Raw genomic sequence first — 14,037 nt, forward strand, 5'->3', positions numbered from 1 at the left:
ATCCATCCGTGAAGCTCTCTTACTGTAACTGTAGAAAGTTAGAGAGCAGTGGCATTTTATTTAATTTTTTTAGAGACAAAATTAAGGACAAGAAATGATGCATGCAGGAATACCGTCTCTCCCACTACAAACTGGACTTATATGCCAGTGATTCCATTAGGGCTGAATACAACAGGTTGCTTGAATTATTCAGTTAATGCAGCGCAGTCTCCAAAGGCAACAGTTTGTTGAGGAGAACTTATCTTAACAGCTGGCACAAGCACAACTTAGAAGGCGTGATAAGAGAATGGAAGAGCTATTAAAATCATTTCAAAAGCAAATCACCCTAAAGAGATAGCAAATAATAATAAGAGGAGACAGAGAGAGATAGAAAGAAAAAGAGAGCTGTCACTGAGTCACAGGTCCCCCCCCCCTCTCTTTCCCACACACACACACACACACACACACACACACTTCATGAGCAAGACTGTGGTTCTCTCCGGCAGCAGAGCAGAGTAGCGGGGGCAGTCGTCGCAGAAAAGGAAAAGCAGCACTGAGGTGAGTTGATCAATTCCAACTTCATACTTTCTATAATATATTTTACATGTGATCAAACTTGAATGAGTGGTGTGTAAAAAAAAAACATAATCCACCCAGTTGTGTCTGTGGTGCGACAGCACTGTTAAGCTTGGTTCAATATTTTCTCCACATTTGGACTGATCTGCTGGTGTGCATTTCAGCAGCCAAACAAGAATATTACAGAAACAAATCGTGGATGAACTAAATTAATTTAATGTGTCAAATACTTGACAAAACATTTACATAATTAAACGCACAATTACTTGTCTACCTCGGATTTTGGAACAATTATGCCTTTTCGAGTTACAATTTTAAGTATTTTCATGCAAAAACAGGTTAGGGAGGGAAGGAAGGAAAGTCAAGGACGTGATAGAGCAGCAGTGCGTGTGTGGTTAGTGAAACGCAACCTCGGTCATGAACAGGCTCACAGCGTCAGAAGATCCTCCTCTGAATCGCTGTCTACTCAGCTGTTGGGAAACAGCTTCTTACTTATTTTGCAATTGTGTCACAAGTTCCATTCAAATTCATAGGTTTGTGGTTGTGGAGAGTTCAACAGAGTCAATCCTGAGTCTGGTGTGAGCATGTGAACTCTTCACAATGACAAATACACAAAGGGGTCATTTAATCAGTCCTGAAAATGAGGAAGTGAGATTATTCTGTGTGCGTGTGTGTGTAAACCAAATACATAATTTATCTTTTACCTGCTGGTACATTTGTGACAGACTTTGAAGTTCTACATTTAGACTTCACCTTACATACAGTGTGAACACATCACAGAAGATAGACAATCAATACATATACATTGATCATTTCCTCTGCTTTTATGTTTATAAAGGTTGTGCTTCAGTAGGTGGTGCTCTTTATTTTATATCTTCAAAAATAGCTACTGCTAACCACCTTGTTTTTCTTCTGTTGAACTGTGCATGTGTGTGTGTTTTTCTATACAAATGTCTGTCTGTCTGTGTGTCTACTTATATAAGTATTCATTAAGGAGAAGTGAACTAAGGTCAAGACTGACACACTGTTGGCAATCAATTATCCCCAGGTGACCTGAACTTGCTTGTGCATGTATGTCTGTGCCACAGCAACACATGCTGTTAGTATCAATGCATATTTTATGTATCTGATCCCCCGTGTGTATACCTGTCTACAGTCATGATTGACGCTCAGCTTGTTTCGTTTTTACACTAACACAAGATTCCACAGCTTCCTTCCACTTGTCAGGAGGGTTGCCCCCCCAATCACGAACAGACAAACGGGGAGACGGACTCGCGCACACACAGACACACACATGCGCACGCACCCAGGTGTTGGCACATTCACAAAAACACAGACAGCTATAGATTTCTTTGTAAAAGCAGAGGAAGTGAGTGAGCCAAGTATTTGCTGCTCAATTGGATTATATTAGGATAAATGAAGCATTCAGAAGTCTGATTTCATTATGTTGCTCTCATGAATGCTGCATGGAGGAACAGAAGTTGCTTTCAACATCTGCAGGCCTTTTCAGTATTAGTCCCCACTAAATAAATGTTAAGAGACCTAGTAACAGTCCTTGCTTTTCTTGTTTGTATTGTTAAGAAAAATAGAATAAACAAACAATCTACAGCTTTGCCAAAAAAACATCAGATGGTTGCAGGATCAACACCAGCTACACTGCCACTTTCACTCTCAGGTGTGTGTAATCTTTTGACCACACTACAGTTTACCAACCATTACAGAACAATCACGTGACTGAGAAGTACACGGAGTCACTGCATGTACTTGTACCGTGCAGTACTGCTGACGCAGAGCTGTCCACACATTTCAGCAGCGTTGCAAAGACAAGGCAAGCGATTTGGTTCCATGTCAGGACACTGCCATTCCCCCGGCTAAAACTATCAGGTGGCAGATACGCTAACTGTGATTGAGTTGTGTTTTTGTTTTGTTGGATATATTTTTAGGCATATTTGCCTTTATTTTGAGAGACAGGACAGTGGATAGCAGTATGAAACAGGGAGCGAGATAGGGGGTGACATATAGCAAATGGCCGCAGGCAGGACTTGAACCCGGGCCGCTGCAGTAAGGACTCAGCTTTGGACATGGGGTGGACGCTCAACCACGTGAGCTAACCACACTCCTGTGAATGAGTTTTAATGGGCAAAATCAATTAATGAGATATTTCCTGTATATATGACTAGTCTGGAGCAACCACAAAAACAAAAGGTAATTTCACACCCAGCTGATAATTCAGAGCTCATCTCAATATTGCAGTGATTTGAGAGGGCAGAATAAATCCATTTCCTGACTCTGTATAAATATATTCAAACCCTTTACTTTGTACACGTGATTGCTTTGGTTTCTCACAGGGTTGAAGAAGAGCTGATATTCCTTATCAATTTACTTCTAAAAAGACACATCTGGCTGGTTAAAAAGGTCTCAGAATTAACACGTTACTGTATTTGGAGAATCTCAGAAATCAGGCTGCGAGTCCCGGCTGAGAGGTGAATAACCTAATTACTCATCTCCGGGCTCAGACCATGTCTGGTAAAGAGCTACAAGTTCTTTTTCTGCCTGCCTTTCATCTCAATACCCAAATTTGGCTCTTTTCACCAGATCCCTTACTGAGTAATGGTAGGTTTAGATGGGGGAGAATGAAGCCTTCCCAGCTCATTTGCATATTTCTTATACTTGAAGATAAGAGACAAGGAAGCTGTCTAGGAGCTCCTAAAAGTTAATCACTTTGCTATGTCCACTAACTGTTGCGCTTCACCTCGATTACACACAGATAGACCTATACTGGGATGAATCCTTCAAGCACTGTCCTCAAACCACAAACTCATGCAACCCTTGTCTCTTGAAAACTGCATTCTTCTTCAGAAAACCTCCAAAAGTGGAGCAGCCATTACATCCTGTGAAAAACACAGCACTAAGCAGTCATTACAATCCATTACAGTCCTCAAAATCCATTATGAAGACATGTTTTGGGTTGTGTGTTATGCACACCTGCATGCGAGTATGTGTGCGCGTGTGTGTAAGTGATTCTATATATGGATGCAGTAACACTTTTCCATTGGGGACAACTAATGAGAGGTTTGTGAAAGAAAACAGATGGTCAGTAATAAAAGTAGCACACTGTCTAAATGAGGGATGCTTTGTTTACTATAGGGGATACCATCCTTCTCAACATTTAGGCAAATGACTGTGACTTTCTGCTGTAACTGTAGTCTGCATAGATGAACAGCGACTTGGCACTGATAAAACAAAAAAGCATGCAACTCACTTGTGCTAAATAAGTCTTGTGCATGCTTGTGGTTCTTGATACGTGAGTGGGCAGGGTTGTATATTAATATGGTTTTATTCAAACAAATATTTATGCCAAAATAAACACAGGAAATGAATTATGGTTATGCTCTTATACATGTGCACTGTAACATGGGAAAGGGAACTACTGCATTTGGCTGAGTATGCCTGTGTAAACGCACACACATACACACAACCATATACATTATGTCCCAGAGTTGAGACCAGGTTATAGTGACTGTAATGCATGTCCATTTGTGGACATTCATCAAAGGCTCATTGTGGATACAAGCCAAAACTTGTTGCAGCAGTTTGTGTAAGCTTGTGTGTGTGTATGTGTGTGTGAGAAACAAAGCAAGAAAGTGACTTGACAGAGCAAGAGACAGACTGTGATGATAAAAATGGTTGAAATGTGTGGTCTCAGGGAGTCAGTCGGTGGTTCTGTCAGATAGACAGGCTGAGATGTCATGTGAATTTGAGAGATGCACGTCATACGTTAGTGACTGTGTTATCAGTGTTTGCCCTGGATGAAGTTCAAAGTAACGAGTCGGTGACAGAAATCTGTCCACGGAACAAAGAAGTGAAGATTAGAAGAATTCAAAGATTAGAGACAGTGTTCTGTTTTCTGCAGACCCAGATTTAATTAAAACCATTCTTTCCGTGCTCTAATGCTCTTTCTTCTCATCTTCATGTGAAGCCAACATAATAATAATAATAATAATAATAATCATCCTTATTTGTAGAGCACTTTTCAAAAACAAGTTACAAAGTGCTTTAACAAGTGTAAAGAATAATACAAACAAAAAAAATACAAGATAAGAGCATGAAAAATTAATATAAAATTAGTAAAATACAATAAAATAAAAGGGATAAAATAAAGTCAAATAAGATCGGGAAAGGCTCTCCTATAAAAGTATGTTTTAAGAAGGGACTTAAAAGAGTTCACTGACTCAGCCGACCTGATTTCCTCGGGCAGGCTGTTCCAGAGCCTCGGGGCCCTGACAGCAAACGCTCTGTCCCCTTTAGTTTTCAGTACACACATCCACCTGTCGACGTGATCTCTCTCTCTCCCTCTCTTTCTTTAAAGGTGATAAGTGAGCAGCTCTGGACCAAGTCTGGCAAATGTCCCAATACCCATTACGGTGTTAGAAAATAGGAGAGCAAACATTACCCACCACCCACTGACGCAAACACATGTACTCCACACACACACACACACACACACACACACACACACACACACACACTTATCAAGTAGTTACCCTCATTCCACCAAGCACACATTAAAAACTTAACCCACATGCCATTAATGAATAAGTTCACAGAGGACTAATAGCACCGTGTAACTCTGTTGACAAGGTCTATGTAAGAAAACAAAAGAGTTAACAATATCCATTAGAAAATGATTTTTGTCAAGCATACTTAATAAAAAGTACTTATTGTACAAAATACCAGCAATAATGTTTACTTGCCATTGAAAAACCTTTACAAAACTTCTATGGTTCTCATCAGTCAGACCAAACCTTCTGAAACCTGATTTAAGATTTCTATTTCAGACCTGGAGGAATCAAACAGGTTATTATTCTAAGACATTGCCATAATGCTGCATCAAAACGTTATTTAACAATATTTAAACCAAATAAAGTCTTAACAAGATCTCAGCGGCAGTACAGACACATGCTGGCTCAGTGCTGAACAAATACATTGCCCACAACAAGCAGTATGCTCATCTGTCTATGTTTTATTATAGATAGACTGGAATTCCCATTAGCGGACAGTCTAAATGTATTAGGAAAATGGCAGCCATGAAACATTAGAGGTAACATACCTTTACATTTGACAATGACAAGCATTAAAAAAACACCATACACCTTGTAATGATACATTATGTTGTGACTAGATTAAATTTACTATGGCATCTCATTCTGAATTCTTTGCCATCATAAATCATGTATGCAAGGCTTGAGGCTTTAAGGTTTAGAATCAAACAGACATCAACTATGTAGACTTTCTGTTTCATAACTAAGCAATCCTGCAAGCCAAATTACATTTAGTGTGTGTGTGTGTGTGTGTGTGTGTGTGTGTGTGTGTGTGTGTGTGTGTGTGTGTGTGTGTGTGTGTGACCTGTAGAGTGTACGTAAGTGCAAAGCCTTTAATAGTGCAACCAATGCAGCCATAGTGGCCGCTGTTTATAAGTTACATAGTCTCGCTGTAAGAGATAAATCTTTCAATGTCATCACGCATTTGCTTAAAAACTTAACAGAGAATAAAATAGTGTTTAAACACAAGTCTTCAGAGTGTACTTGTTCCACAAGCAGATTTTTGAGTCATTCTGTTATTTTTTTATTTTATCAGTTACTACAAATCTAGTGCCAAATTAGTTCTTTATAAGTCAAAGTCATGCATTATAGGTTACAGATAAAACCAGCCCAAAAGAATGTAACTGCTCTGTTGTGTAAGCTTGGTTGTCCAATATCTGAAACGATAGGAAATACTGTACAGATTACCAACTGTGTTTCTCATCTCTGTCCACTAGGTGTCAGCACAGCCATAGAAGATGGTGTTGGAACCAAAGTTAAGCCATGGACCACAGCCAATCAGCCACGCAGACAGAAAGCTGTTCAACCGCCATCACAGTCATTTCAACAGCAAAGCACAGTGTTGATTTGCAATTCTCAGCAGCAGCATTTGTCAAGAGACATGTTGTTCAACCAACGTATGGCAAGACTTTTTGGTGAATGTTGTGCATGGGAATGCTGGTGTGGTCAAGTCACTGGAGAGTTGAAAGCTATGGTTAGTAGGGTTCAGGCCCAGTAAGAACAGTCAGGTAAATTAGCAGCTAAGACACAGAGAGAGAGAGAGCACATAGAGACAGAGGGAGCACATGTGACCAAAATCTTAAGTCACATTCAACCACTGAAATAAGACTGTATGCACATTAATAAATGGGAGCACCCACACACTCTGTTCAAACATATTTAATATTTAACATTATATGTGAGCCTAAGGCTTATAATGTTAATGTCTTCTTTGCAAAAAGTGTGACCTCTCATCTAGTGTGGTTTAAATCTGAAAAGAAAACGTAACGGTTCACATAAAGCTCCAGCAATGATGTCATCAGATGATGTCTCCAGTAAAGCACCAGCAATAATGTTGTCAAACGTGATGCTGGGTATCCTCCTGTCCCTCCTCATCCTTCTGACTGTCGGTGGTAATGTGCTGGTGTGCCTGGCTGTCTGCGCTTCTCGACGCCTCCGCTGCCTCACAAACTGTTTCATTGTGTCGCTGGCCGTGACAGACTTGCTGCTCGGTGTCATGGTGCTGCCTTTCTCCGCTCTGCTCCAGCTCAGCAACGAGTGGCCACTTGGCCCGGTATTCTGCAACTTCTACATCTCCATGGATGTCATGCTGTGCACTGCCTCCATCCTCACCCTCCTGGCCATCAGCGTGGACCGCTACATGGCAGTGACCATGCCTCTAAGATACGCCTCACTGGTGTTGCCATGGAGAGTTGCTGTGGCCATGGCCAGTGTTTGGACAGTGTCTGTGGCTGTGTCGTTCTTGCCCATCCAAATGGGGTGGAACACTGTTAATGGGACTGTGCAGAACCACGGGCCTTGGGCTCCAGAGAGGAGATGTCGTTTTGAGCTGAACAGACCGTACGTACTGACAGACTCTCTTCTCACTTTCTACCTGCCTCTGGTGGCTATGTGCTGGACCTACCTCCGAATACTTCGCATTGCACGGGCACAGGCCAAACGCATTATCGGTGCCCGACCCACTTGCATCACTACCTACAACTGCAGGAACAATCCTTCCACCAGCACCACTGTGGTTTCCAGTGTTACAGCAGTGGCGTTGAGGGAGCACAAAGCCACAGTGACATTGGCAGCAGTGATAGGGGCTTTTGTGGTGTGCTGGTTGCCATATTTCATCCTGTTCACAGTGTTGGGCCTAAAGGAGCATCCAGACCCTAGCAAGGTGCCAGAATTTCCCGTTGTGTTGTGGCTGGGTTACACCAACTCAGCCCTCAACCCTATCCTCTATGGAGCCCTCAATAGGGACTTCAGGTCAGCCTACGCCCATCTACTGAGATGTCGATTGCCAAGTTATAGTGGGTGGATGAGCCGACAGCCTTCTCCCACTGTAACAGCAGGTAAAGCTGTAGAAAGAGCTTAAAATCTGCAAGTAAATCTGCAAAAACGTAACGTAATGGTTCACATAAAGTTTCAAGGTTTTAAGTTTAATTTAAGAGTGGATTCAGTTTCCGTTATATTCCTTTCCATCTTCCCCCTCTCAGCCAGAGACCAGCTTACCGAGGTGACACTGCTGTGTGCCCACACCCCTGCCACCTGCAGGGCAGGTCTAACAGATCAAAACTTCATGCTTCAAGAAAGGAGCAGCGGTACAGCCACAGCAAATATCCAATTTGCAAATGGCACTGCTGCCCCAGACATCAATGGCAATGAAAGGTAAATTATTAATCAGCAAAGACTTATCTTGTGCTTCATGTGCACGAATACAAAATGACATGACCTGACATGATGTGGAGAAGTTCATGTCAGCAATGGAGTTCTTGCATGCAGAGCCATGACTCATGACTCAAGTATAGTACAACTACCTTATGAAGAGTGATGTTTCACATCCAAATTGGGGTGAAAATGCTACAACATTCACATTTACTCATAATGAGAAAAATACAGGGCCATCACCAAGAAAGGACTATGATCAGTGCGTTAAGATGATTCCATGTTATATCCCGCTCTCAGTATGTATTTTCACTGGATTGTATATTCTGTCTTACTTTAAAAACACAAAATCTGATCAGTTACACAAACACACAAATGTGTCATACTTCTCTCATCTTTTATTCCTTTCTGTGAGCCCAGGTCGTGCTGAGCCTGTGCTGATGAGGTGGATGGATGCTGTGTTCACTATACTGTGGTTGCAACTAAGAACCAGAATCCATCAGCCTAAGAAGAGCAGCAGACAAAAAGGCCTGCAGAGATGTACAGCCCCTTTATTTGGAGGCCTTCAGTGCCACAGTAGAAGTACCTATAATACACCATGTAAGTAGACATACATGACTTCCCTGTAGCCCCAGCAGACCATGTCAGGCCCAGAACAAATGAACTGTGACACACATATCCTAGCGGTGTCATTCGCAGTGAATCAGGCCATATGGCAAAATACTTATTAGGCCAAGAAATTTGCTTTCAGCACAGAGGAGACGCATTATCCAGTTTCACATCCTGCTCTCACTTCTTTGTTTGCACTTTGTGAACAGTATCAACTAATTGGTTTGCTCTTTCTACGTGCATGTTTGTAAAGTGTGTATTAGTCAAAAGGTACAATGTATAATTCCTTCCCACATGCTCCCCTTCAGCCTGGCTACTCTCTGCAATTCTGCTCCTTTTCTCTTTTCTAATCACTTGTAATGTTAGAGCTTATCTTTATAAGAACCTTATAAATTAAGCTTTTTATGTCTTCCTGGATTAGTGGGCGTTCTTCTTCTGCAACAATGTGGTAGGGGCTTCTCTCCTGCTTCTGTGTGTCTGCTGCTCTCTGTTAGACTGACAAATATGTGGAATAAGTACAGAATTTAAAAAACACACAAACAAAGAACAGGGATACTATTTTGAATAGTTATAGTGGATGGGCGGATTTTGATATTTCAATCAAATCAAGAGAACTGACATGCATGGAATGCATTTATCAGAATCAAGGTAGATTTATCTATCATTTTACAACACAGGGTTGGTATAACAAGATTAGGTATCGAGTATTCTACAGAATATTTCATCAATTCATTGATTAACCCCCTGCCCGGTACCGGGATCATCTGTGTAAGTTAACTCATGACTGTGACCTTACAATCCAAACTGACAGCCCGATCAGGCAGAGAACAACATGTGTATATATTTACAGCTTAGGATTGCGGCTTACATTTCCTAGCCTTCAACTCAACAATCAATCATGATTTCAGTTAATTGCTACAGTTGCTGTTACTGTCTGCTCCATGAGGTTGATGCTAGACTGGGTGCTGTCTGATCAGATGCTGTTGTGCTGTTACGGTAGGCTACATAAGGTTCGTTTTATGGTGGACAGACTGTAAAATTACTGAATTGTTGTTTTCTTATAGCTTGAAATAATCCCATACACTTTATTTTCTGAGATTTTAATCACCCGCTGAAGAGCTCTCCGGTCCTGGGCCGTACACATCCTATGCTAGTTTATGATTGTTCCAGTCAGAATCCTTTGCTCCTCTGTAAAAGTTGATAAGTTGCCACAGGAATTCTTAAGTTTCCTTAAGAAATACAACTGTTTCTGAGCTTTCTTTACCAGCTTGGAGATGTGAGATGACCATGTCAGGTCCTCTGTGATGATTTCCAGGAATCTAAAACTGTTGTTGGAGTGTGTGTCCTTGTCTCTTTTTTTCTAAAATCAACGATCAGCTCCTTGGTTTTGCTGACGTTGAACAGTAGGTTGTTCTCTGTGTTCTCTCTACAAGATTATTGATTTCCTCCCAATTTGAAGTATCGTTGTTGTTGTTTTTAACCCAAACGATGATGGTGGTGTCGTCCATGTCGGGGGTTAGGGTTAGGTCATGGGTGAACCACATGAACAGGAGGGAGCTGAGCACACAGCCCTGGGGGGCTCCGGTGTTAAGCACTAGAGTGGAGGAGGTGTGACTGCCAATCCCAACTATATAGGTTCTGTTTGTGAGGAAGTACAATATCAAGTGTGATAATTTGCTGATCAATTTCATGGAGAAGATTGTGTTGAATGCTGAGCTGGAATCCACAAACAGCATTCTGATGTGTTTTTCTCAAAGTGTGTGAAAACTGAGGAAGACTGTGAAGATGGCATCCTCTGTGGATCTGTTTGTTCTGAAAGCAAACGGTTGAGGGTCCAGGCTGACTGGGACGTTTTTCTGTGCTAGAGAACAACTTTCTCAAAGCACTTCACCATGGGTGTGGGCACCACAGACTAGACACTGCAGACATTTTAGGTACAGGGACAATAGCGGCGGTCTTGAAGCAGATGGAAACACTCTTCTGCGACAGTGATATTTAAAAAATGTCAGTAATAACCTCAACTAACTGATTGGCATGTTTTTAATCCACTGCCAGGGATGTTATCAGGCCCAGCTGATTTACTCATATTCACTCCCAGCAGGACTCTTCTCACATCTGCTGTGGACACTGACAGTGGCCGGTCCTCTGGAGGTGGAGTAGACTTTACAGCTGACTCCTTGTTGAGAAGATCAAAGTCCTCCTTGCCTAGCCTGTGATGTTTTTGATCGCCTGCCATATATCTTTGGGGTTGTTGGTCTTGAGGTCTCTCTCCAGTCTCTGCTGTTGTCTATGCTGTGTCTTTGACAACTTTCAGTCTCTCTCTAGTGGTGCTGTATGGTTCCTTGTCACCTGGCTCTGTAAAGAGCCTTAATCTCTCCATTCATCCAGACCTTCTTGTTGAAGAAAGATTTTTATTGTCTCAGTGATCACCACATCAGTAACACATGTATGATGTCACTGATTATGTGTAGAATGATGATGCGGTTCTCCCTTGGTGGCAGCCTCTCTGAACATGTGACAGTCTATACACTCATAACAGTCCTGTAGAGCTACTGTAGCCTCATTGTCCACACTTCAACTGTTTTTAATGACCCTACCAGTTTGTGCAGCAGTATTGGTTGACAAGCCCTCAAGGCATCTCTACTTCATTGTCCTCTCATGGCTGAGGGCAGACTGGACGCAACAGTGACTCACTATTGCATCTCAAGGCACAAGTGGTATTAGAATACAGCACTGGCTAGAGCTAACTCATTACAATGCCAACTTTAGTAAATATCTCTGCAACACAATACACAGACATCTTTGACATGACATTAGAGGTCTTTCTGTGCATTCAGACCAATCGTGAATTGAATCTTCGCGTTGCGTGACTTGCGAGAGTTTGATTGTTGAGTTTCTGAACGTAAACACAACCCAGTTTGCTAAAGCGGTATGAACCCAAATTAAACATTTGGCTATGATTTAATTACAATAAACAGATCAACAGGATCATCGGCCAGCAGAGACTCTGTCCCGCTGCTCTGCCTGGTCCTCTTCACACAACATTCTGAAGCAGTCTGTGACATCCAGACAATCTCAGTGTTGACAGGCTATCGTGACAGTGTCACACGACTTCGAGTTGAACAATTTCAACTCACCAGATTGAGCGAAGGACCTGCGTGCTGCCCGACAGGAATTCGTGTCTCTCAGCGTTGTTGCATTGACTTTGTATGTAATCGCGCCACGCCCAATTCTCACCTCACGGTTGCCCTGAAATTGACATTAATTGTCACATTCTGTTCTTACACATTGTACTTTTAAAGCAATGAAACAACGTAAAGTTTTTTTTTTTCTTCATGATTACCAATAAATTGTACAGGCTGTACAGCATGGTGGTACATGGGGGTGGTTGTGGCTCAGGAGATCCACCAGTATATGAATGTTAGTTTCTGTTTGAGCACTTGGGCTCAGTGTATAAATGTGAGTGAATGGTGAATGCAGATGTAGTGTAAAAGCGCTTTGAGTGGCTATACAAATGGACAGAGACGGGACCAAACAGGAGACAAGACTACACTAAAACATGGAGATATAAGACTAAGGACTAAGACAGACCATAATGATAAAACACAGAAGTACACAGATCAGAAAAACACTAAACATGAACTATAGCACAGGACTAAGAACTAAGATGAGAGACAAGACAGTTACTCAGAAAACTAAAAGCGAATGAACAAAATAATAAACTAGACTACAAAACTCCAAACCATGACAATATCAAATAAACACAATAAAAACAACAGCACAAAACCAAATCCTAACAGTTTTGTGTTTTTTTCAGCTAAAACATCTATGAACTGTACATTATTGGAATGAAAACAAAATATTGTAAAACAATATTATATATTTACACAACTTTTAACCTCTCAAGCATCTGTCCTACCTCCTGCAGCTTTGTTTTGTATGCGATTGTTGATACAGCAAACACATTAATCTCTATACTGAGAGTAGGAGCTAATCTACTCTCACCACAGTGGTGAGTGATCCTTTCCTCCCCGCATATTGTACACCCAAAGTGATTGAATAGAGTGCCAAACGTTTGATCCTCTTCATGTGTGTCTCTCTCTGCCTCATAGCAACCACTCAAACCATACTTTAACAAAGTAAAATGGGAGAAAATGGGACCTCAGTAACTCCACAACTCATCAGCAAGAACCAACTGTACGCACACAGCCGGCCTCTATCCGTCCAGGACCGAATATATGACGAGGCTTCTACATAGATGGAGCTAAAAGTCTAGTTGTCTTACAAAATCCTTCCACTGCATCCAACCATCACACAGGACCCTGATATGCTCTTGAACTAACTGTGAATAGTATAGAAGCTCTGGAAGAGTAAATGAGACCAGCAGATTAACTCTGTTCGTTATCAATTTTGCGTACTACATTTTTTATGCTGACTCAAGAGTGCACTCCAGTGGAAACTCAAAGTATCACAACTTCAACTGAACAAAATAAATTGAAATGGATGTTTCACAAAATCAGGGAACTAAAGGGGGAATGTGATAAATGGACTTTTATTACACTTCTCACTTCATGTAGAATGCATTGAAATGTGTAGCATGCAAACTAATGTTATGTGTCTATTTGTAAGAATGCAGCTGCCTCCAAACTGTGTCTTTAATGTATCTCATTCAGTGGCATAAAGCTGAAAATTGTATGCATGTATCATACTGTATGTATTGTATCATACTGTAAAACTTACTGAGGAGTGAAAAGAATTACATGTGCTGTTCCTCCACAATAGAAAATTACAACCATACTGTATCAATAAAGAGCAGCTTAAATAAAGAATATAATATACTGTATACTTTGTAATACAGATGGGCTGTAGTTAAGTCCAGATAGGGATTATGTGGGATGATACAGAAAACACTGTGTGAGTGGTAAGGAATACAAGTACAATGGAAACGATTCATCAAAGCTGTCAGCACACATTGCCTCAAACTATTGCCACATTAACACTTAACCTTCTCCATACTTCAAGCTATTTCCTTTGAGGACTGACAGAACTGTGCATAATATCAATCTGCATGTCAGGTACCAGCTGGAAACAAGTGGTGGAGGGGATTGTACAACTCATTCAA

At 41.3% G+C, this 14,037-nt stretch overlaps 1 protein-coding gene across 1 annotated transcript; it reads left to right on the forward strand.

The window, feature by feature from the left end:
• The first annotated feature begins 446 nt into the window (after positions 1–446).
• hrh2a (histamine receptor H2a) lies at positions 447–13,758 on the forward strand. The gene is made up of 5 exons (XM_038700189.1): positions 447–537; positions 6,374–7,993; positions 8,138–8,309; positions 8,727–8,906; positions 13,028–13,758. Exons 2-4 carry the CDS (start codon positions 6,946–6,948, stop codon positions 8,734–8,736), a joined length of 1,230 nt encoding a protein of 409 aa, XP_038556117.1. The 5' UTR covers positions 447–537; positions 6,374–6,945; the 3' UTR covers positions 8,737–8,906; positions 13,028–13,758.
• Positions 13,759–14,037: the final 279 nt, after the last annotated feature.

This window comes from Micropterus salmoides, unplaced genomic scaffold (assembly GCF_014851395.1).
Source record: "Micropterus salmoides isolate LMB-PRFRI ecotype aquatic unplaced genomic scaffold, ASM1485139v1 Ms_hic_scaffold_5, whole genome shotgun sequence".
NCBI lineage: Eukaryota > Metazoa > Chordata > Actinopteri > Centrarchiformes > Centrarchidae > Micropterus > Micropterus salmoides.

Coding starts and splice junctions, on each gene's coding strand:
- hrh2a (XM_038700189.1), top strand. CDS start 6,946: ATGATGTCATCAGATGATGTCTCCAGTAAAGCACCAGCAATAATGTTG. Junction 7,994..8,137: donor TTCTCCCACTGTAACAGCAG/GTAAAGCTGTAG, acceptor TCCCCCTCTCAG/CCAGAGACCAGCTTACCGAG.